At 42.1% G+C, this 23,097-nt stretch overlaps 2 protein-coding genes and 1 non-coding gene across 5 annotated transcripts in view; 2 read left to right on the top strand and 1 right to left on the bottom strand.

Moving 5' to 3' along the window:
• The first annotated feature begins 4,613 nt into the window (after positions 1 to 4,613).
• On the top strand, positions 4,614 to 5,214 carry LOC120055155 (protein FAM163A-like). The gene is made up of 2 exons (XM_039003078.1): positions 4,614 to 4,706; positions 4,825 to 5,214. Exons 1-2 carry the CDS (start codon positions 4,614 to 4,616, stop codon positions 5,212 to 5,214), a joined length of 483 nt encoding a protein of 160 aa, XP_038859006.1.
• Positions 5,215 to 12,422: 7,208 nt separating this feature from the next.
• trnaa-ugc lies at positions 12,423 to 12,498 on the bottom strand. Its single transcript has one exon. It is a non-coding gene; the product is annotated as a tRNA-Ala (tRNA).
• A 6,178-nt stretch (positions 12,499 to 18,676) lies between these two features.
• The window catches only part of LOC120054646 (rab GTPase-activating protein 1-like), a 168,455-nt gene continuing 164,034 nt past the window's right edge, over positions 18,677 to 23,097 (top strand). For all 3 annotated transcript variants that reach the window (XM_039002152.1, XM_039002153.1, XM_039002154.1), the window contains exon 1: positions 18,677 to 18,744. The gene's annotated coding sequence lies outside the window, so the exon portion shown is untranslated. The remainder of the gene's footprint in view (positions 18,745 to 23,097) is intronic.

Here is a 23,097-nt window from a genome sequence, read left to right on the forward strand (position 1 = left end):
CTCAATTCTGTCTGGCTGACTGGGGGCCTACACTTCCTCTATTGGCGCTCACTGCACGCACGCACGCGCACACACGCACACACACACACAAACAAACGCCCGCATCATGCACATGTGCAAGCACAGATGCGCAAGTGCACACACACACACACACACACACGCACACGCACACACAGGAAAAGTGACAGTTTGTGGAAGTATGAGCAGTGTGTCAGACTTTGTGTGAGATGGATAGTGCGTTTGAGAGATTCAGTGAGGTGAGTGTGTGACAGGTTGTGAGAGAAAATGTGTGTGCGAGTGTGTGTTATACATGTGATAGGCTGTGAGAGAGTGTGTGTGTGAGTGTGTCACGCTGTGTCTGTCAGACTGTGTGACATGTTGTTTATGTCACACTGTGTGTTGGAGTCTTTGATATTCTGGCTATGTCAGTGTGTGAGTACATTCATCAGCTTGTGCTCATGCAATGCATGTCAGCTTCTGTGGAAGACTATTTTGTCTGTCAATGTCCCATGTTAGCCTGTGGTCCGTTAAGAGTTCATCAGACAGTGTATTTGTGTATGCCCATGACGGGTGTGACATATCAAGAACCTGATTAAACAGCATGATCATTACACAGATGCTGGGGACAATGATCATTACCTTGTGCTGGGGACAATAAAAGGCCACTCTAAAATGTGCAGTTTTGTCACACAACACAATGACATAGATGTCTCAAGTTTTGAGGGAGCGTGCAATTGGCATGCTGACTGCAGGAATGTCCACCAGAGCTGTTGCCAGAGAATTGAATGTTCATTTCTCTACCATAAGCTGCCTTCAATGTTGTTTTAGAGAATTTGGCAGTATCTCCAACCGGCCTCATAACCGCAGACCACATGTGACCATGCCAGCCCAGGACCTCCACATCCGGCTTCTTCACCTGTGGGATTGTTTAAGGGGGGTTGTGTGCTGAGAAGTATTTCTGTCTGTAATAAAGCCCTTTTGTGTGGAAAAACTAATTCTGATTGGCTGGGTGGGCTGTGCCCTCCCAGGCCCACCCATGGCTGCACCCTGGCCTAGTCATGTGAAATCCATAGATTAGGGCCTAATGAATTTATTTCAATTGACTGATTTCCTTATATGAACTGTAACCAGGGTTGGGGAGTAACGGATTACATGTAATCCAATACATGTAAGGGATTACAAAAAAACGGTAACTGTAATCCGTTACTTTACAAGCAAATATACTGTAATCAGATTACAGATACTTTTGAAAAACTGGATGATTACTTAGAGGATTCATTTTAAATTCAGATCTTTGAAACATCTCTGTTTTCTCAATGACATTCAAATCAACATTGAAAAAAGGCGCAAGTTTAAGTTTGTGCCACCTGAGCGAGTCTGACCACAAGTCAGAGACCACTATGATGAAACACCAAATGGGTTTGATGGATCGCGGGAAAAGAACAGGAATAGGCTTTTGTGGGCTACAGTCCAAGCTATGTCTTCAAATGGTGTGACTACTGTCAGCATCCAAAGATTATCCAACTTGAATAAACGCTTGGAGGTAAGAATGACAGCAGTGGTGAATGACAGCAGTGGTGTAGTCTACAGCGATACGGATATCACTTATTATTGATATCTACATAGCTCATTGATGTGAATCACACTGCTGCTCTCTCATTTAGCTACGTATTTGCGTAGTTGCATTACTGATTACAATTCTGGACAGGTAACTAGTAACATATTACATTTAGAAAGTAACCTACCCAACCCTGACTGTAACTCAATAAAATCTTTGAAGTTGCTTTTATATTTTTGTACATTGTAGCGGTTGGCAGCCTATTAAAATATTTGGAGGCGTGGCTTGTTGGGGTGTGGCTTTGTGGCCTCTCATGAGGCTGATTGTCATGCCAGTTAATTTGTTATCTTCTGTTCTGTGATTCCATTTTAAGCTTGTACACTGCCAGTGCTGCAGTCTTAATGAGATTGATATAGATGTACGTGATACCAAAGCGTACTAAAGTTGAATTATTAATACAGTCACCATTTTGTTACAATTCTGTAATGTATTTTCAAATACAATAACTACATTTTCTGATGCATTCAGCACTCATATAATATATATATATATATATATATATATATATACACACATTTTAAATACATTCTGTTACATATATTTTTTAAAGACATTATTTGGCCAATTTTAAATATTCTGTATCATAATTATTATTTTTTAAATCGCATGGGTGTGTCTGTATTTTCGTCTTGGAAGGGCTGTGTCCGCATGCCTGGCTGTGCATTTCATCTTGCCTTTAAGTACTTGTGTGTGTGTCAGCTTGCAGTATGTCAGTCAGACTGTGCTAGTCTGCACTTTGCTGTGCTGCTTTATTACCCTGTGTGTTTGATCTATGTTTGCCCCTGTGACAGTCTATGTCAGGCTATTGTGTGTGCTCGTGCTTGTGTGTGTGTGTGTATGTGCGTTCAATCTGATATCACATGGATAGGTTGATCCCTAGGTATATCTCAGCTCCTTTCATCCCTCTGATTAAAAGTCAGTGCTGCTGTGAAATGCACCAGAGAGACGGACCACTAAATCACTTTTAAAGCCCCACTCTGTATTATAGTACTGCCAGTTAGACCATGGTCATAGACACTGCATGGCTGTTGAGACATTGACCTAATGTCTGCAATTCTAGCTTGGCTTGTGTGTGTGTATGCGTGTTTACACACCCTTTCTTTCCATCCAGTCCACCCTTGTTTCAGGATTGTAGTGTGAGTAATGCTTGGTGTGATGTCTGTGGTTCACCATGACATTATGATAGAAATAATCTGAATTGTTTGGACTTGAATTTAGTGTTGGTTAAATGAAATGACAAAGTATTACTCAGAGTGAGAGCTCATCGTTATGGATGTGATTTGGTCAATTGGCTGAATTTGACCAGATAATTCAGGACACATCTAGAAGAAGATAGTAATGTACAGCCTCTCCCGGGTCTAAACCTCCTTCAGGGTATATGTGTGCACTTGCACACAATTGTGTAATGATGTGAACAACAGATTTTTTGGGGGGAAAATTACCAGCATGCTGATGTTTTTTTCCCCTCTCCAGTTTTTTATTCTGTAGCTCCATCTCGTGGCAAGGATGTGTAGTTCAAGAGGAAGTAATGTAGAGATAAACCGTAACGTAGAGATAAAAAAATATATATAGTTCCAGTCAAAAGTTTGGACACACCTACTCATTCAAGAGTTTTTCTTTATTTGTACTATTTTCTACATTGTAGAATAATAGTGAAGACATCAAAACTATGAAATAACACATATGGAATCATATAGTAACCAATAAAGTGTTAAACATTCTACAGCGATACATCATCCAATCTGGTTTGCACTTAGTGGGGCTACAATTTGTTTTTCAACAGGACAATGACCCAATACACCTCCAGGCTGTGTAAGGACTATTTGACCAAGAAGGAAAGTGATGGTGCTGCATCATGTGACCTGTCCTCCACAATCACCTTGACCTCAACCCAATTGAGATGGTTTGGGATGAGTTGGACCTCAAAGTGAATGAAAAGCAGCCAACCAGTGCTCAGCATATGTGGGAACTCCTTTAAGACTGTTGGAAAAGCATTCCTCATGAAGCTGGTTGAGAGAATGCCAAGAGTATGCAAAGCTGTCATCAAGGCAAAGGGTGGCTACTTTGAAGAATCTCAAATATAAAATATATTTTGATTTGTTTAACGCTTTTTTGGTTACTACATGATTCCATATCTGTTATTTCATAGATTTGATATCTTAACCATTATTCTACAGTGTATAAATGAGTAAAAAATTAAGAAAACCCCAGGAATGAGTACGTCTGCCCACACTTTTGACTGGTATTGTATGTTTTACATATAGCATATTACATGATATGACATGCTATTGGATTCTGTCTATCTTGTTTGGTCAGAGAACGACGAGGCTGTGTATCTGTCCATCAGCATCTCCTCCCACCTGTGACCTGGGTTTTCCTCTCCTGCCCTCCGAACACTCTTCTGATGTGAGTAGCCAACTTACAGGGGTCACTCTTTCACTATTTCTTATTCTCCCCCACATATATTCTTGTCTCAAATTAGATGTCTTGAGCTGTCAGGCCAAACAGACAGAGTTAATCGCAGTGAGAAAGTTGTCAGAAGACGACACAATTTCATAGCATATAACAGTATACTAATCATCTATGAGGAAATTGCTTTGAACATGGAAATGATTGAAGCCCTAATTGTAAATATAGTCATTTGGATCAATGTAAGTGGTTAATCCATCCAGAACTGCGCCGTTCATTGTACTGCCCACGGTCTTCTCTCTTGCAGGTGTTAAAGCACACTTTGCTGAACGTGAGTTCCATTTTATTCACTAAAGCAATATGTCCTATGTTATAGTGCTTCTGGGTCATGTTCTGTTGTCAGAAAACATTTTGAAAAGTAATGAAACAGGGAGGTACTACCTGAATATGTCCAATTAGAACATACATTCCCAGTTCCCCCTACATTGTGTCCTATTGAAAACAACCCGGGTTTCTGTTAGCCCAGTGGCCATGTGATGATGACGTCACTTCCTGTGCCTCCAGAGTTTGATGGAGAGCTGGTCGGATGACAGCTGGAACTGTTGTCATAACCGGAGGAATTCTCGCCACGGTGATTCTCTTGGTTATCATAGCAGTGCTCTGTTACTGTAGACTCCAGGTAGGTGTGTGCGTGTGTGTCTGTGTATGAGAGATCTACTTAGACTCACTACAGTCTCTATTCACTAATTAATTGTCACAAATCACAACCTCTCTCTCTCTCCGCCCCTCTCCGTCAGTATTACTGCTGTAAGAAGAATGGGTCAGAAGGGGACACCGGCTCCATCACGCAGCCCCATTTTGCCTGCAATGCGTGCAGTGCACCCGGGGTGGATGGGGCGGCTGTCACCCCCCTCTTCCCGGAGCCCCCTGCCCCCCACGCCTCAGGGCCTCCCCGCAACTACTGCCCCACCTGCTCGCCCTATGAATCACCCTTCTACATCCGCACCACCGATGAGATGCGCAACGGTGGCGAGCGCATCACCTACATGCCCACGCACTATGAGAACCCAGCGCTGGCTCTCGACCTGCCCTCCCTGCACGGCTCCCTGCTGAGCACCGGTCAGCATCGCAGCAACCCAGCACCGGACTTCTATACCAACACTCGCGCTATAAGTACAGAGGTGTGACCCACTTCGTATGTGGTCCTGGTGGCTCAGTAGGTTGGAGCGCGCTGCTTCCAACTCTGGTGTTGTGGGTTTGATTCTGTACACAGAATATTTGTTCATTTTCGCTTTGGATAAAAGAAACTGGTAAATTACCATATTTTTATGAGGATGGCCACTGGTAGCCACTGTCTCTCTGCTGACCGCTAAAGAGAAGATGATGGAAAAGTAGCATTGAGAGACAACATGGAGCGTTGACCACTTGACCTGGTCAAACACTTCCTGACTCTCTCTCTCTCCCTACACTGTGTCAGCTAGCTTCCAGCTGGATTCGAGGAGACTCAAACAGTACTGTTTTTTATTTAAATGAAGGTAGCTATGTTTGTTGTTGTTTAAACCCCCTTAGGCTCCTGTAATACAGAGGCAGAGAGCATCCCTTTGTGTTTAATTGACTAAGGGGACAAGACCAAGACCTATCCACTGTCTGGCAAGGTAGTGTGTGGGATTTCAATCTTCACTGTTTGAGGGCTATCTGTGTTGTGGTTTCACCTGCACCTACTCTTGTCATTTCCTTGTATCTGCCAATAGAGACAAATACAACTTGTATCTTTGTATTTCTGTATGTTTTATTCTGAACTAGAAATGAAAGCTAACTGCATTTGAGTGACGGTAATCAGAAGAAGATGAACAATCAAGTCGCAGAAAATACAGAGACAGTGACTACTTCAGAGCTTTCTCTATGCAAGCTCTTTCACAATCAAACCTGAAACGGTCGGAGAGAAAAGCCTAACAATGCAGCTGTCAATTGTTAATGTTTTTATTTTTCACATTTTTTTGTCATATGTAACTGGAACTATTGAAAGATTGTTTGTTGTCTTCTGTTATTGAAAGATGTATGTACTATGGCTACTTTTGAGACCATGGAGTTTGATTCCATAATATTATGACTCAAATACTACAGTTAAAAGATAGTTTTAATGTAAGGACAGTGGCATTTTGTAAGTGGGTGATGCAGAATTTCAGTTAGTGATTATTTGTCCGTTTGTCTCTGTACCCGTGTCATTGAGTAGGCTACCATTCTTTGCTCAAAGCACTGAAGCTACGGTACGGTTCAAATGAACATATTGTATTTCTCTTTATTGACGGTGATGCAACAACTTGGAAATGTATATATTACCAAATGCATTGAAGGCATTTATAATTATTCGTTTGTCTCCTTGATTGACTGGCTGATGACTTTTGGGATTCGGCCACAATGTTTTTTCAATTGGGACGTGCAAGTCTAGTATAATTTAATGTAGTTTGTGCCATTTGGTGTCCACACTTCAGAACCCCCGATTGTTGAGTCTATGAACTGTAAACGTCCATGTCTTTACACATTTTAGTGTTTCTTTCAACTTGTGAAATAAAATATTTATGTAATTGGTAACAAAATACAATTATTAGCCTATTTATATTATTATATGGCACTCATTTTAAACTAATATTAGACAATATTGCTGGCCATGTATATTATTATTTTGCCCTCTGTTGATGTCTTTTTATGTTTTAGAGTGAGAAAATATGTCAAAATTAGATTGGTTGAAACAGCAAAGCAAAAAACAAAGGACATCTATGATAGTGGTGATACTAGTTTTGCTATATTTTTCTGAAACCGACCACATTCACTAGTTCTGCTTTGAGCAGAAATGCCCTATGCCCTATCATGCATGTGACAACAGCAATACTCATTAGATACAACAATCCCAATGTAAACCGCCTTGGTATCAGGTCCCTACACTGTCCCGAGTCTTTGCACCAGTGCAAGTATTGTACCTGTACTTTTGTCAAACGTTGAATAAAGTAATAAATATTGAAAACATACTAAAAGCAGAGGAGGTTGGTGGGAGTAGCTATGGGAGGATGGGCTCATTCTAATGTATGGCATGGAATGAATGGAACGGAGTCCAACGTGATTTCCATATGTTTGATTCCGTTCCATAAATCCCATTCCAGGCATTACAATGAGCTCATCCTCTTATAGCTCCTCCCACCAGCCTCATCTGACTAGGCGGTAGGTTGAGTCGGGAAGCTGTTATAAAATGATTGGCCGTAAAAAAACAACAGTTGTGTTAGGGTGTTGTTTCTGGTGTTTATTTGCTCCTTAAAAAGGGGTGAAAGTTGTGTGTCTGTTCAAAAGCTTCTATAAATCTGGCCTTTTAAATCCAAAACAAAGACCATGAATTAGACAATACATTTCAATTGAGAATATCTACAGAATTACATGCCCCATAAGGATACATTTTCATTCTTCATTTCTGTTGGTTTAGGTTATTCATTAAATAATGGATTTTTCGAAAAATGCTTAAACAACAGGATGCTATATTTGACAATTAAAGATTTAGAACTGCTTGAAATGCCTTTGTTGTCCGTGTTTTGTACACACACACACACACACACACACACACACACACACACACACACACACACACACACACACACACACACACACACACACACACACACACACACACACACACACACACACACACACACACACACACAAACAAGCCCATATAGGCGACATCCAACTTACCAATAGTGCAATGTATTGCAGTGGTCTGAAGCATATTCCTCCCTTTTGTCTTTATATTTAGCCAAACAAAAATGTCAATGAATGAAGTATATCCAGTGGTGACCCGTCATTCAGGGCAGGTGGGGCAGAGCCCCACATTTTTGGGGGGGGTTGCCTGTTTTGCATGTGATTTTGGCATTAATACGTGTAAAATATCAGTTGTAACAATGTAAAAATAAAATAAAAAAATTATTGAGTTAATAAAGCCACATACAAACATGGTCTCTTTTTTTCTTTCTTGAGTAAGGCAGCGCCAAAATGCAGGTGTTTCAGCCTAGCTCAGTGCTTTCTGTGGTGGTGGGGAAGCCAGCGGAAAATACGGAGCGTAGGGGTTGGTAATGTTCTCTAGTTGAGCCGGGATTGGCTCAGTGTTCTGTCACTCATGGGGATCCTATGTCACTGCCACATTTTTAGGTTACAACTGTAACCCCGGTTTTCTGATAGTATGAGTGAGGTATTTCACTTATGGGATACGCCCCCAGCGTATTCGTCAGAAGCCTTTATTACACTACCGCAGCCATGATTGGCTGGACGTCGAGACGAGTGCGTCTGGGAAGGGTGTCCCTCCTACCCTATAAAAGGCCCAACGCAGCATCTCTGAGTCATTCAAAAATAAGCCACACCTCTTCCTCGCTCATGCAAGGAGGGTGGTCTGGTGAAATACCTCACTCATACTATCAGAGAACCTGGGTTACAGTCGTAAACTAAAGTTCTCTTTCAAGAATTTGTTTCGGGAATTTCACTTTTGGGATATACTGACTCCCGTATTTCCAGACAAGCTTATCCTGACGACCGACTGCCCTGCGCTATATATATCACACAAATGGGCTTTGCCACTCAGAAGATCCTACACGTAAAACAATATGCGCCAGGGTCGGTGCAGTGACATCGAGCCTATAAAACTCGCTGCTGAGCAAATATCTTGGATAGCTATGCCCTTAAATCAAGCCCAGGACGTAGCCATTTATCTAGTGCAGCTATTCCCAAACTGGAATACGTGCAATGGGGTATGCGCAATGCCGTCTGGGGTACGCCAAATAAAAATGTGATTCACAAAAAAAAATGTAAAAAATGTTTTTAAAATAGAATAAATGTCTTCACATTTTCAAACAGTGCATTTATATTTTCCAACGGGGCTATACATTTGGGTGAGGTTTTTTCTCGCCTGAGTAGCCTCGTTTCACCGCCCAAAATAAAATGAAACCATCTAGTGTTCAGCTATATAACAACACAATGTCAAATACAGGTAGCATAGTCAAATAATTAACATCCAATCACATTAACCGCTACTTTCTCATGGGAAACCTTCACTCTTGCGCAGAAACGAAACATGACAATTTGAAAAATAAGCCACGGGAGCTTTTTGAGCGAGAATAAAGACGACTTTCTAGTAGTAAGACATGTATAAAAGCAACAGATACCACTAAAAAGAAGGAGCTAGAAGTGTCTTATATGGTGAGCTACCGAGTGGCTAGGACATGCAAGCCCCATACTATTGTGGAGGATTTAATTATTCCTGCTGCCGTGGATTTAGCTGGGACAACGCTGGGGGAAAAGGCCCAAAAAACTGTACAGACAATGACTTCATCAAAGAACACTGTTTCACAACGCATCGGTGACATGGCAGGAAATGTTTTGAAACAATTACTACTTCACATACAAGCCAGTGAATTATATGTGTTACAGGTGGATGAGTCAACAGACGTGGCGGGTCTAGCACAACTCCTACTATATGTCCATTACGTTTATGGGGGGTCAATTAAGGAAGACATCCTCTTCTGCAAACCAGGGCAACATGAGATAATATTTTTAAAGTACTGGACAGCTTTGTGACATCAAATGGACTTTGGTGGTCAGGATGTGTTGGTATCTGTAATGATGACGCCAAAGCCATGACAGGGAGAGATAGTGGAGTGGTAACATGTGTGCAAGCAGTTGCGCCCGACGCCACTTGGGTACAATGCAGCATCCACAGAGAGGCTCTTGCTGCCAAGGGAATGCCTGACAGCTTGAAAGACATTTTGGACACTACAGTGAAAATGGTTAACTTTGTTAAAGCAAGGCCCCTGAATTCTTGTTTATTTTCTGCATATGGGCAGCGACCATGTAACGCTTTTACAACATACAGAAGTGCGCTGGTTATCAAGGGGCAAAGTATTGACACGTTTTTTTTTAAATTGAGAGACGAGCTTAAAGTTTTCTTTACTGATCATAATTTTCACTTCTCTGACCGCTTGCATGATGACGAGTTTGTCACACGACTCGCCTATCTGAGTGATGTTTTTTCTCGCTCGAATGATCTGAATCTAGGATTACAGGGACTCTCCGCAACTATATTCAATGTGCTGGACAAAATTGAAGCTATGATTCAGAAGTTGGAGGTCTATTCTGTCTGAATTAACAAGGACAACCCACAGGTCTTTCCATCATTGTATGATTTTTTTGTGTGCAAATGAACTCAAGCTTACGGACAATGTCAAATGTGATATAGCGAAGCACCTGAGTGAGCTGGGTGCGCAATTATGCAGGTACTTTCCCGAAACGGACGACACAAACAACTGGATTCGTTATCCCTTTCATGCCCTGCCTCCAGTCCACTTACTGATAGATATCTGAACAAGAGAGCCTCATCGAAATTGCAACAAGGGGTTCTGTGAAATTTAATCAGAAGCCACTGCCAGATTTCTGGATAGGGCTGCGCTCAGAGTATCCTGCCTTGGCAAATCACGCTGTTAAGACACTGATGCCCTTTGCAACCACGTACCTATGTGAGAATGGATTATTGGCCCTCACTAGCATGACAACTAAATACAGACACAGACTGTGTGCGGGAAATGATTTAAGACTGAGACTCTCTCCAATACAACCCAACATTGCAGAGTTATTTTTGATGAACAAATAAGCTTTTATATGTAAGATGGCTAAATAAAGAGCAAAATTATTGATTATTATTATATTATTATTTGTGACCTGGTCCTATAAGAGCTCTTTGTCACTTCCCATGAGCCGGGTTGTGACAAAAACTCACACTCATTCTTATGTTTAATAAATGCATTGTATAGTGTGTATGTGGCAGGCTTACAATGATGGCAAAAACAACATTTGAGAATGCGCTGACCCTGGTGCTAGAGGGGGTATGCAGCTGGTGGTTGAATGTTTGAAGGGGTACGGGACTATAAAAAGTTTGGGAACCACTGATCTAGTGGAATGGGCCCGTAGGCCAGCAGGAGACAGAAGACCCTTACTTGTGTAGGCCAAAGCAATAACCTCCACTATCCAGTGGGAGATACGTTGTTTAGTGAGGGCGTTACCTGTGTGAGGTTTCGCCCAGGAAACAAACAACTGATCACATTTCCTAAATCTCTTAGTCCTGTCCATGTACATGCGCAGAGCGCGTACTGGACTCAACATATGCAACCGTTGATGTTCCGGAGAGGAAAGCGGTGGGGATAAAAAGCTACCAGCTCAAGGGGAAGACACATCAAAGAAGGGTTAATAATCTCAGGGGTAAAGGTGGGGTTAAGCCGCAATGATACCCTATTGTTACCGGGTGCAAATTGTGCGCATGACAAGTGCATCGAGAGTTTCTGAATGTCAATTACAGGCTTGGTGGAGGCCAATGCTTGTGATAGCGCGGTCTTAAATTAAAGCATCTTCAGCTCCACCTGAGCCAGGGGCTCAAAAGGCTATTGGCATAGAGCATCCAAAACAATTGATAAATCCCATGACGGGGCAAGCTGTTTGGACACCGGACACAAGCGATGTGCACCCTTCATAAAACGGGCAACAAGGGGGTGTTGCCCCACTGTCGTGCTCCCAAAACCCACATGACAAGCCTGAATAGCTGCTAGAAATACCTTAATAGGAGAAAAAGCCTTTCCCTTTTCTAGTAATTCCTGTAGAAACGACAGGATTCCTGGGACAGAGTACTGGAATGGCAGTCTGTGATTTTGCGAACCATTCCTCAAAAACTTTCCATGTACAATTATAAAGTGACCTGGTGGATGAGGCTCTAGCACTGAATAGTCAAAATGACATTTTGGGGAAGCCCGGCAGTGTTCAAGTTGAACCATTCACGGGCCAGGCCAAGAGTGCCAACCGTTCTGGGTGAGGATGGAAAATCTCCCTTTGCGCCTGGCATAGTAGGTCCCGACACAGGGGGAAGGGCCACGGATGACCGCATAGTAGTTGAGTGATCTCTGCTAGCCACTTTTTCTCCTGCCAATATGGCGCTATTAGTATGAGCGATGGCCCCTTCTCCTACACCCTGGCTAGGATGGAGGAAATCAGGGCCAGTGGGGGGAATGCATACAGGAGGATGCGTGTCCACTCGTGCGCCAACTCCCATCTATGCATCCCGATCCCTCAGGGAAAAGAACAGTGGACACTGAATATTCTCCATTGATGCATAAAGATCCACTGCTGGAATGCTGAAGTGCATCCAAACCTGATTGGCTACCTCCGGGTGAAGCTTCCACTCTCTGGGTAGTGGATTCCCCCTGGAAAGTAAATCTGCCCCCAGATTCAGTACTCCTGGTACATTTTACATTTAAGTCATTTAGCAGACGCTCTTATCCAGAGCGACTTACAAGTACATACATTCATACTTTTTTTGTACTGGCCCCCCGTGGGAATCGAACCCACAACCCTGGCGTTGCAAGCGCCATGCTCTACCAACTGAGCCACACGGGGCCCTGAGTAGCTGAGTACATGAGTAGCTCTCCGTGACTGGAGATGCACACTGCTCCACACAATTAGTCTGTGTGACAGTGTGTGTAAGTGAGGGGATCCCAGTCCCCCTTGTCTGTTTATGTAAGCCACAACAGTGGTATTTGTCTGTTCTGACTAGAACATGACGACCCTCCAGAAATGGGAAGAACGACTTTAATGCCAGGGACACTGCAAGGAGTTCCAGGCAGTTTATGTGAGTAGAACGGAGATGGGGTCCCCACACCCCGTTGACTGTTCTGCCCTCGTGGGTCGCACCCCTTGAATCGGGGCGGGGTGACAGCGAATTGTAGTCTGTACCCCCTGTCTATTGTGCCCTGTACCCAGTTTGACACTGCGCATGCCAGCCAATTCTCTCTCCGCTCCGAGGGCTGACCGAGCTTTCCCCCATAGATGTTTTAGCAGCACCCTCCGTCAGGTGGAGGGTGTACGAAAGTCCGCAATGCACTGTGCATGTCCGGCTGGCTCGTAGCGGGAGCACGCTTATGTGGCCTGTCACCACAAAAAGAGTGGTAGTTCCCTCTGGTGGCGTTATAGGGAGGCACCATGTTTGTTTTGATTTTGTGAGAGACAACATGTCTGACTGCGCCCTTGGCCTGTAGCCTGGTTGCGCTAATGTGAACATTTTTAATGTGAACTGACATTGGGGTGTGTTTGTGAGACAAGAGGGGGGCTTTGTAGGAGCATCCATCTGAACATTGTCTCTTCTCCTCTTTGGGCTGTACCCTGTCACCACCGACTGAGGTGCCGGGGGAGTCTAATGCTTCCTGTGCATGTTGCAGCCCAAGGCAAGCAGAGCACACCAAGTGGGTGTCCTTGGCAGATATCTTGTTTCCACAGGAGCAGATTCGTGCTGGGAGCTACTCCTCTTTAGGGGTATCAGATACTTTTGTCGCTATAGATTGGATGCTATGTTTTTAGTTGTCAGAAAAAAACTAGCGTGGTAGGCAAGTCCGATAACCCACTAATCGCTAGCTATCTCCAACGGTGGCTCTCGGTGTGATAGCCGACTGCCGTTTCCGAAGGACAGGTTAGAAAAGATAGCTCGGTATAGCTAGTAAAAACCTTTCGTGACAAAGTAAAAAAAAAAAGATAGCTAGCGTGGTGGCTAGCTTTTCCAGTGTCTAGTCACTGTTTGGATACGGCTAACTTGGTTGTGAATGAGTTAGCTGTGTCACAGCTGTACCCGTTTCTCCCTTGAATAATCCTCCTTTAGCTATGGTGAAGGAAAAGGAAAATTGTCACCACTGCACAGTCCCGAGCTCACGTCTGTGGACAGTTTAGTTATTTCTGGAAAACGCAGTCGTGTCGAGGTAGGCTTTCTGATGAGAAGAGGATTTTGAATGACTCAGAGACCTGGGCCTTTTATAGGGTAGGAGGGACACCCTTCCCAGACATGGCTGGCGTAGTGTAATAAAGGCTTCTGACGAATACGCTGGGGGCGTATCCCATAAGTGAAACACCGAAACAAATACCTGAAAGAGAACTAAGGGTACAGCTCGAAAATTCATGCCCCTTGGGTGCTGCCACAGAGTTACATTAGAAGTGCCCATCCAAGAAGGCTCAAGATCATTGGCCACAGATAAAATTACATCAAATCACATTATATCTTCAGTAGCTTTGATTGGACTGATCATGTCAACATCATACTTTCAAAATCTTAGCTAGCAGTGATCATCATGAATGAAGTCGAACAATCTACTGGCAAATCCTTTTTAATCATTGTCATATACAGAGAAATAATGTAGATAAATGATAGATAAAACATATCGGTTCTCATCGGCCATTGGATATAAACATTACACAAGCTGGAAATCGCAAATTCAACAATGAGTGGTTTGGAAGGAATCAGTGGCTAACTGCAAGCATTGCAAAGCAATCACTAGCCTGCTATTCAGTGGAGTGGGTGTGTGGTCTCAATTCTGGGTTTAAGGGTCTCTTTTCCAAGCTTAAAATGATAAACATTCAACATTGGCGATGCTGTCAATACAGCATGATTTCTGCCGCGCTCAAAACAACCTTTAACTCGGAACTGGGAAATCTGACTTCAATGAGTTCAAGACAACTGGGAACTTTGGGGAAAAAACTTGCTCCTACTGGGACAATACGTTCTGAATGGTCATCTAACTCAAAATTGTAAGTATGGGAATTGGGCCTCTTTCTAGAGCTACGACCTGAAGATCACTGACGTCATCATGATTCAACCTTTTTTTTTTTTTTTCCAGAGTTCCCATTTGTCTTGAAACCATAAATCCAGAGAATGACCCACGAAGGACTGCTGCGCCACCTTCCTAATCAAGTGAGCACAGCACAACAAGGTGAGTCCAAAAATGTATTGTACGCTGCTGCATAAATGATGTAATATGCCAGGGAGATATGTATACTGTGGCTAAGAAAGTAATACTAAGTGTATGTTGTGTAGTAAGCTGTTGTGCCTCAACCTAATAATTTTGTCTATTTTCCCCTCTTAATTTTGCCTACTTTTCTGACTTTGTGGTGCACATGTAGCCTATAACCTGTTTTAGAGAAATCATAGAATATTGTAAGAGCTTTCATTAGCTGCATATATGCCCCCTTTATTTATCCAAAGGTTCTGACTTGGTGTACAGGGAGAACACTAAGAATGGCCCATGTTCTGAATTCTGTCTCTGTACATTTCAAAAGTGCTAAACAAATAGTTATATTGACTACGTTCGTCCTAGCTCGCACATTGTCTTAATCAAAATAATGGATTGCCTCTTATCCGCTTGTCATCCCATTATGCCATAGTTTGTACAGCTCAATTGTCAGTAGAAACCACATTTGTTTAAGCAAGTCAGCCATATCAGCTATGTTTTTTTTAAGGCAGTAAATGAGGCTGAATTGACTGTTTTGCTGCCAAACAAGGCTCCGCTGATAGCCAGGTGTAGCAGTGTTAAGGTGTTGGGACTGCCGGCGGTGACAGCTTTATGTAGGCCCTAACAGTTTGTGGGCACAGTTTGTCACTGTTATAGTGCAATTAATATATTTTGGCTTTGCTGGCACGCATCCCCAACATTTTTGTTGTTTGCCCCACCAAGATTTACATGCTAAAATCGCCACTGAGTACATCACATTCGAATGAAACGGGTGCAATAAAACCAAAACTACGGGCTCGCTCTCGTGCCTTGGGCCTGGAGCAGTGACTGCGCGGTGAACGTGCATGGAACCGGTGGGCTCGCGGAGGAGCTGTACCTCACACATATGTGAAGCTAGCCACAACAGTGGAATTTGCGGTTCGCCCTCAAAATAAAAGTCTCCAATTGAAAGTGATTTAAAATGGATACAAATAGAGTAAGTGGAAATGCCATATTTGGACTAGATAATGCTAAACAAGGTCGGAATACTGTTATATAAATTCAACAAAAAACGATAATTTGTTAATTTGACACCAGAAATGTAAAAATCTGCTGAAATTGCACTGTGGATGTATTACACTCCAGAATTGCATTGGGGAATACTTAAATGCACTGCACAGCCTAACTAACCTACGGATGTCGCACCCATGAAATGGAGTATCAACCTACTCAGTGACACTAAAAGAACCAATAGACTGACTGGAATTGTGTTCTGTGAGTGTCATTGAGTAGGCTATGCAACATCCATAGGCTAGGCTATACCTAAGCAATAAGGCCTGAGGAGGTGTGGTATATGGCCAATATACCACAGCTAAGGGCTGTTCTTGTTGCGGAGTGCCTGGACACAGCCCTTAGCCGCGGTATATTGGCCATATATCACAAACCCGAGAGGAGCCTTATTGGTATTATAAATTGGTTAGAAACATAATTAGAGCAGTGAAACTAAACATTTAGTCATACCCGTGGTATACAGTCTGATATACCATGGCTTTCAGCCAAATCAGAATTCAGGGCTCAAATCGTTTATAAAGTGCAACATGAATGCCTAATACTAATGTGGAAAACAGTAAGCCGGTTTTTAATTTTCAAAAAGTCACAGAAGATGAGGTCTTATCTGCACTATCTGCTATAGATTCTAAGAAATCATTAGGCGCTGACAATCTGGATCCATATTTACTCAAGTGTGCGGCACCTATTATTGCTAGTGCAGTGACGCATATCTTTAATCAAACATTTGTCGTAGGAAAGATTCCTAAATCTTGGAAAACAGCTGTTGTTTCACCACTCCTCAAGGGAGGTGATGGTAGTGAATTTGATCATTATCGGCCCATCTCTAAGGTCTCCTGTTTGGCTAAAATTCTAGAGTCATTGGTGAATAGGCAACTAGAATCTTTTTTAACTGTTAACAATACTCTTTCTAGTAATCAATCTGGCTTCAGACCTAAACACAGTACTATTACAGCCACTGTACGTGTTGTAAATTATATTACTAATGCCCTAGATAATAGAAAGTACTGTGCCGCCTTGTTCATAGATTTGTCTAAAGTTTTTGACACTATAGACCATGCGATACCTTTGGGTAAGCTGTCGTCAATAGGACTGGGATTGGATGCCTGTTGTTGGTTTCATGACTATCTAAAGGATAGAAGTCAGGCTGTTAGAGTCGACGGCATCCAGTCGGAGCCATTGGAGTTGGTTAATGGGGTCCCACAAGGCTCTATACTTGGTCCATTACTGTTCACTCTCTACATAAACAATATCGGTGATGAGATAAGAAAGTGTCAAATTCATTTTTATGCTGATGACACTGTCATGTACTCTATCGCTTCAAATGGCTGACCAAGCATTATCACTATCGGAGACAGATTTTAAGATATTACAAGGGTCTTTTATACAGCTGAAACTTGTTTTAAATGCAAAGAAAACACATTTTATGATTTTTAATAGGTTCAAAAAGTTGGTTGAAAATACACTTGCACTTACGAGCTTAGATGGTTCTCGAATTAATCAGGTCTCTGCATATAAATACTTAGGGATATGGTTGGATGATAAACTGTCTTTTAAAATGCATATTGACGAACTTTGTAAACGGCTAAAAATCAAGCTAGGCTTCCTCTATAGAAACAGGACATGTTTGTCCTCTACAAATAGAAGACAAATTGTGCCAGCTACTTTTGTCTGTTATAGATTATGGGGATGTTATCTACATGCATACAACAGCATCAACACCTAAATCGCTGGATGCTACTTATCATTGCGCACTTAGGTTTATTACGGGTGCTAGCTACAGAACTCACCACTGTGGTTTATATCAAAATGTGGGTTGGACTTCGTTGTCCATGAGACGAGAACAACATGCTCTCGTGTTTTGTCTATAAAGCACTTCTGAATAAACTACCTTCTTATTTATCATCACTCATCAATATTATAATTATATTTCCTAAAACCAGGTCTCAAGCATGGATTACACTTGAGGCCCATGCGATTTCCACAGAGTTGGGTATGGCTGCCTTTTCCTGTTACACTCCTTGCCTATGGAATAGCCTGCAGACTAAACTTAAGACTCTTGTCCCCCTTGCCCATTTTAAAAATGTATTGGAGGATTTTTATTTTTGTATTGCTTGTAACTGTTTCAGGTAATGCAAGTTATTGTGCTGTTAGGGGAATAACCTGTGTAAATGTAATAATCTGCTGTTGTATTTTTTTGTGTTATCTGTGATCATTTTGTTTGTCTTGTTAAGTTTCTTAATCATTGCACCTAAACTGTAAACATGTATACGCAGGTCCCAGCTGTAAAAGAGACCTTGGTCTCAGTCATTGTTCCTTGTTGAAATAAAGGTATAATAATAATAATAATACACCCAATGGACTGACTGGAAAGGTGATTCCTGGAATAAAAGCTAAGATGCTAATATGTGTGTAAACTCACAGTTGTGCTATGCGAGTGTCACAGAGTAGGCTGATACACCATTTCATGTGTGCAACAACCATAGGTTAGGCTGTTCAGTGCATATACTGTAAGTATGCCCACAATACAATTCTAAAGTCTAATACACCCACTGTGCGATTTCAACTGATTTTTACTTTTATTGTGTCAAATGAACTAATTGTTGTATTTTGTTGAATTTATATAACATTCCGACGTTGTTTAGCATTATGTAGTCCAAATATGGCATGATTCCACTATTTGTATCCGTTTGAATCACTTTCAAATTTGGACTTTTATTTTTAAGGCAAATCCTTATCGTGGCTAGCGTCACACAGGTGTGCCTCACAGTGCTTGTCTTGCTGCTGCAACTTGACAGCTACTCCTCCGGAGGCGGTCACTCTAAACAAGTAAGTTATCTACCTTCTGAAGACATTTAGCTTCGACAATTGCGTGTGATGAAAATGGCAATTTGATATTCTTACTGACATTTTAGTTGTGACTTTGTTTTTACTTTATTTCTTGCGCGAGTATTCACCACTTACATTTGGTGGGTGAGCTGTTTTGAGTCATTCGCAGGCTAGCTAGCGTTAGCAAAACCATTAGCATGGCTAGCTAGTTCTTTATACCTCCTCAGTGGCTAGCACAGATAGCCAGCAGGCACGTCCTGTGTGCTTTCACAAATGACGCTAACGTTAGTTCTGTTGTGACTGCCTGGTTTTACATTCACGTTGCATGATATCTTAAGTGTTAAACTGTCATTTTCGCTACTACATCAAAATGTAACGTCACTAGCTTGCAACCTCACAATTGTGGCATGCTTTTCTACGAAGTACTTGCTAGCTAACTGGCTAGTTTATTAGTTTTGAGAGGCTAGGTACGGGTTTGAAAACATAAGGAACGAAGATATCTTTTAATATCTGCGAGAAATCATAAGGTTAATTAAATTACTACACCTTTTATAGGGTTAGTGATCCCACACGGCCATATCTTCATGTTACAGCCCTTGTTTACAGGAGACCGAGCTGACCACCTGTGCTATCTATATCTGTGTTCGAATACTCATACTAACCGTACTATTTGTGACCTAAATTGAGTATATAGTATGGATATAGTTAGTATGCCGAAAGTTCCCGGATGTCGTACTACATTCGCCAAAATACAAAGTATACAAGCAGTGGACGCTATTTCTGTGTTTTAGGGCCCATAATGCAATTCTTCAGAAAATAGGCGTGGCTTCACATCGTTTTCAGATTTGATGAAATTCAGGAAAATATGCAGCCGAAGTCCAACGACAGTGCATAGTAATTCATTGCTTTAACTAATTATGACAAATGTTAAGAAAATGTTGTGCAATGTAATGACTTTTCAAATAATTTACCTTACACATTATGTTGTCTGACAATTTCTTAGCTACACTATCCTTACGAACCGCATAGTATATCATTACTGCATTATGTACCGGTATGTAAGCCAGCTACCTAAGGATACTTGGCCACTAATACATCGAACTTGCCAGTATATTAGCTATATGCTCTCTAACTACCCAATGTTTATTGACTTGATTATTTCCGTCATTCTTAGTTGAACTAAGGAGTTGAATTTACGAACACACAGGTGTGTTCTTAAATTCACTCTGGTTATCTACTACGATTTCAGAGCACTCTAGTCTGAGAGTATTGTTAGCATCTAACAATTGGATATAGTTATTTATTGTGCACTGCTCGCCGACGCAAACGAGGACCTCCTAATCAGAACAGTCTATAGATTATGTACATACCTTCCAATGTGGAACTCATGGTGCTAAACAGGTAGTCATTTGCCTCATCCTTAACTAGAACTCTTCTCCAATGTTATGAGCTAAGACAGAATGTTACTGTATAAGAACTGTACTTACTGTTATTAACTGTATACATGAGGACGGCAAGCTCTATAGGGCTGCCTCAGCACCCTGACTGTATCAGGTAGTGCATACAACCTTATTTCACAAGTCTTAGTGACCTTATACCAGAAGAACAAATACAGTAGTGGAGTTGTTTATTCTACTGAACACGAGACATTTAGCTACTGTACTGTAGTTTCACACTTCTGCAGCACCTGATGTGTTTGAGTTTTAAAGGGGGACTTCGGGATTTTGGTAATGAAGCCCTTTATCTACTTCCCCAGAGTTAGATGAACTCATCGATACCGTTTTTATGTATCTGCATCCAGTATAAATAAAGTTGGAGGTTGTTTTGCAAGCTAATGCTAACTAGCATTAGCGCAATGACTTGAAGTCTATGGTATCTACTAGCATGCTAGTTGGAAATTGCGTTAACTCTAGTTAGCTACTTAATTCTAACTGCATGCAGAGATGTATAAATGAGTTTGTCTGACTGGGGAAGTAGATAAAGGGCTTTATTGCCAACATCTTGAAGTATCCCTTTAAGTGTTAACCACATTTGCAAAGTGCCTCTCTCATACACACAGACAAACAACTCAAGTTTAGGCTTAAATAACATCACTTTGGTCAAGGAATATAGTATAAAGTCATGAGCAAAGACTGAACAATGTTGTGCAAACTAGCGGAAAAGTTATTATTAGGGAGGTCTCAACATTATGTAGCCTAACCTAAAACTAAAAATGGTACCCTAATTCAGCTATTTATAAGTACATGGGCCTAGCAGAACTAGTTTGATATTCTTTGGAAGCAAAAACGCTGCTTGGAGAAAAGCTACATGCAGGGCTCAAATGCTTACTCAGTCTGTCTACCCTCTTCCTTTCCTTCTGAGGTTTCTGTTTCTCACCCGGTTTTCTAGCTAGAAGATGCACTCTTAGTCAACTGGTGTCAGGCAGGCCATGCAGAAGTGACAGGCCTGTGTGTACCCCACTGCACTGCAACTTATTTCCCAGAGGCAGGAAAGTTGCTGTCACCAGTTGCTGTAACCAAGCAGCAAGCCTCGCTCTCCACAGGAACTCAGGATGATGTCATAGCCCCGGGCGGTAGGGCTTTAGACAGACTTTACCCATCCATAGATCAAGTTGATCCTAACTGTTATAGGCCTGTTTCTATTTTGCCCTGTTTATCAAAAGTGTTGGAAGAAATTGTCAATAATCAACTGACTGGCTTTCTTGATGTCTATAGTATTGTCTTGGGTATGTAATCTGGTTTCTGCTCAGGTTATGGATGTGTCACTGCAACCTTAAAGGTCCTCAATGATGTCACCATTGCCCTTGATTCTAAGCAATATTGTGCTGCTATTTTTATTGACTTGGCCAAAGGTTTTGATACGGTAGACCATTTAATTCTTGTGGGCCGACTAAGGAGTATTGGGGTCTTTGGCCTGGTTTGCTAACTACCTCTCTCAAAGAGAGAGCTACTGCCTATCACCAAGGGAGTGTCCCAAGGCTCGATCCTAGGCCCCACGTGCTTCTCAATTTATATCAACATAGCTCAGGCAGCAGGAAGCTCTCATCCATTTATACACATACATGTTATTCAATCATTGAGCGCTTGCCAACAAGCATCTGCGTTGCCAAGCGCTAAAATAGAAGTCAGTTCTATTTGTGACACTGAACGCGGTGCAAGTTCTGCCTCTCCCATCTCCTCATTGGTTTATAGAAGCAGATACTCATGAACTGAGTTCGGTCGGTCGTCGTGGTAATACTATGAAAGTTAGATGCCAATCGCCATATAAAGTCCAAAGAAGAAAAAGCCTGGAAAGAGGAGAGATGACTAGAAACCATTCGGTTGATCGTTTTATGTGTGGATTAATTGTCAGAATAGAGGACCTTGTGCATTTCAGCTATAATAACAACTCAACATTTATATCCCAGGACAAATTAGCTAGCAACAGCAAGCTAGCTATATAGGACAAATTAGCTAGCTAAATTGCCATAAATGTTTAATGCTTTTTGACCTGTCCCCAAATTAATATAATTGGTTCAGAGTTTTTGATATTTCAACCTGTGTGTCGTGATCGCGTTTGGTGTGGGGGGGACAAAATCAATTTGCGCACGATGGCGTCCGGTTTGGGTCTGGTATTAGTGTCCAATAAGCTTTCTCTACCCGTAACCTTGTTCTGAACACCTCCAAAACAAAGGTCATGTGGTTTGGTAAGAAGAATGCCCCTCTTCCCACAGGTGTTATTACTACCTCTGAGGGTTTAGAGCTTGAGGTAGTCACCTCGTACAAGTACTTGAGAGTATGGCTAGATGGTGCACTGACCTTCTCTCAGCACATATCAAAGCTGCAGGCTAAAGTTAAATCTAGACATGGTTTCCTCTATCGTAATCGCTCCTCTTTCACCCCAGCTGCCAAACTAACCCTGATTCAGATGACCATCCTACCCATGCTAGATTACGGAGACATCATTTATAGATCGGCAGGTAAGGGTGCTCTCAAGCGGCTAGATGTTCTGTATCATTCGGCCATCAGATTTGCCACCAATGCTCCTTATAGGACACATCACTGCACTCTATACTCCTCTGTAAACTGGTCATCTCTGTATACCCGTCACAAGACCCACTGGTTGATGCTTATTAATAAAACCCTCTTAGGCCTCACTCCCTCCTATCTGAGATATCTTCTGCAGCCCGAGATATCTTCTGCAGCCCTGATCCTCCACATACAACACCCGTTCTGCCAGTCACATTCTGATAAAGATCTCCAAAGCACACACATCCCTGGGTCGCTCCACTTTTCGGTTCGCTGCAGCTAGCGACTGGAACGAGCTGCGACTGGAACGAGCTGCAACAAACACTCAAACTGGACAGTTTTATCT

This window comes from Salvelinus namaycush, chromosome 10 (genome assembly GCF_016432855.1).
Source record: "Salvelinus namaycush isolate Seneca chromosome 10, SaNama_1.0, whole genome shotgun sequence".
Taxonomy (NCBI): domain Eukaryota; kingdom Metazoa; phylum Chordata; class Actinopteri; order Salmoniformes; family Salmonidae; genus Salvelinus; species Salvelinus namaycush.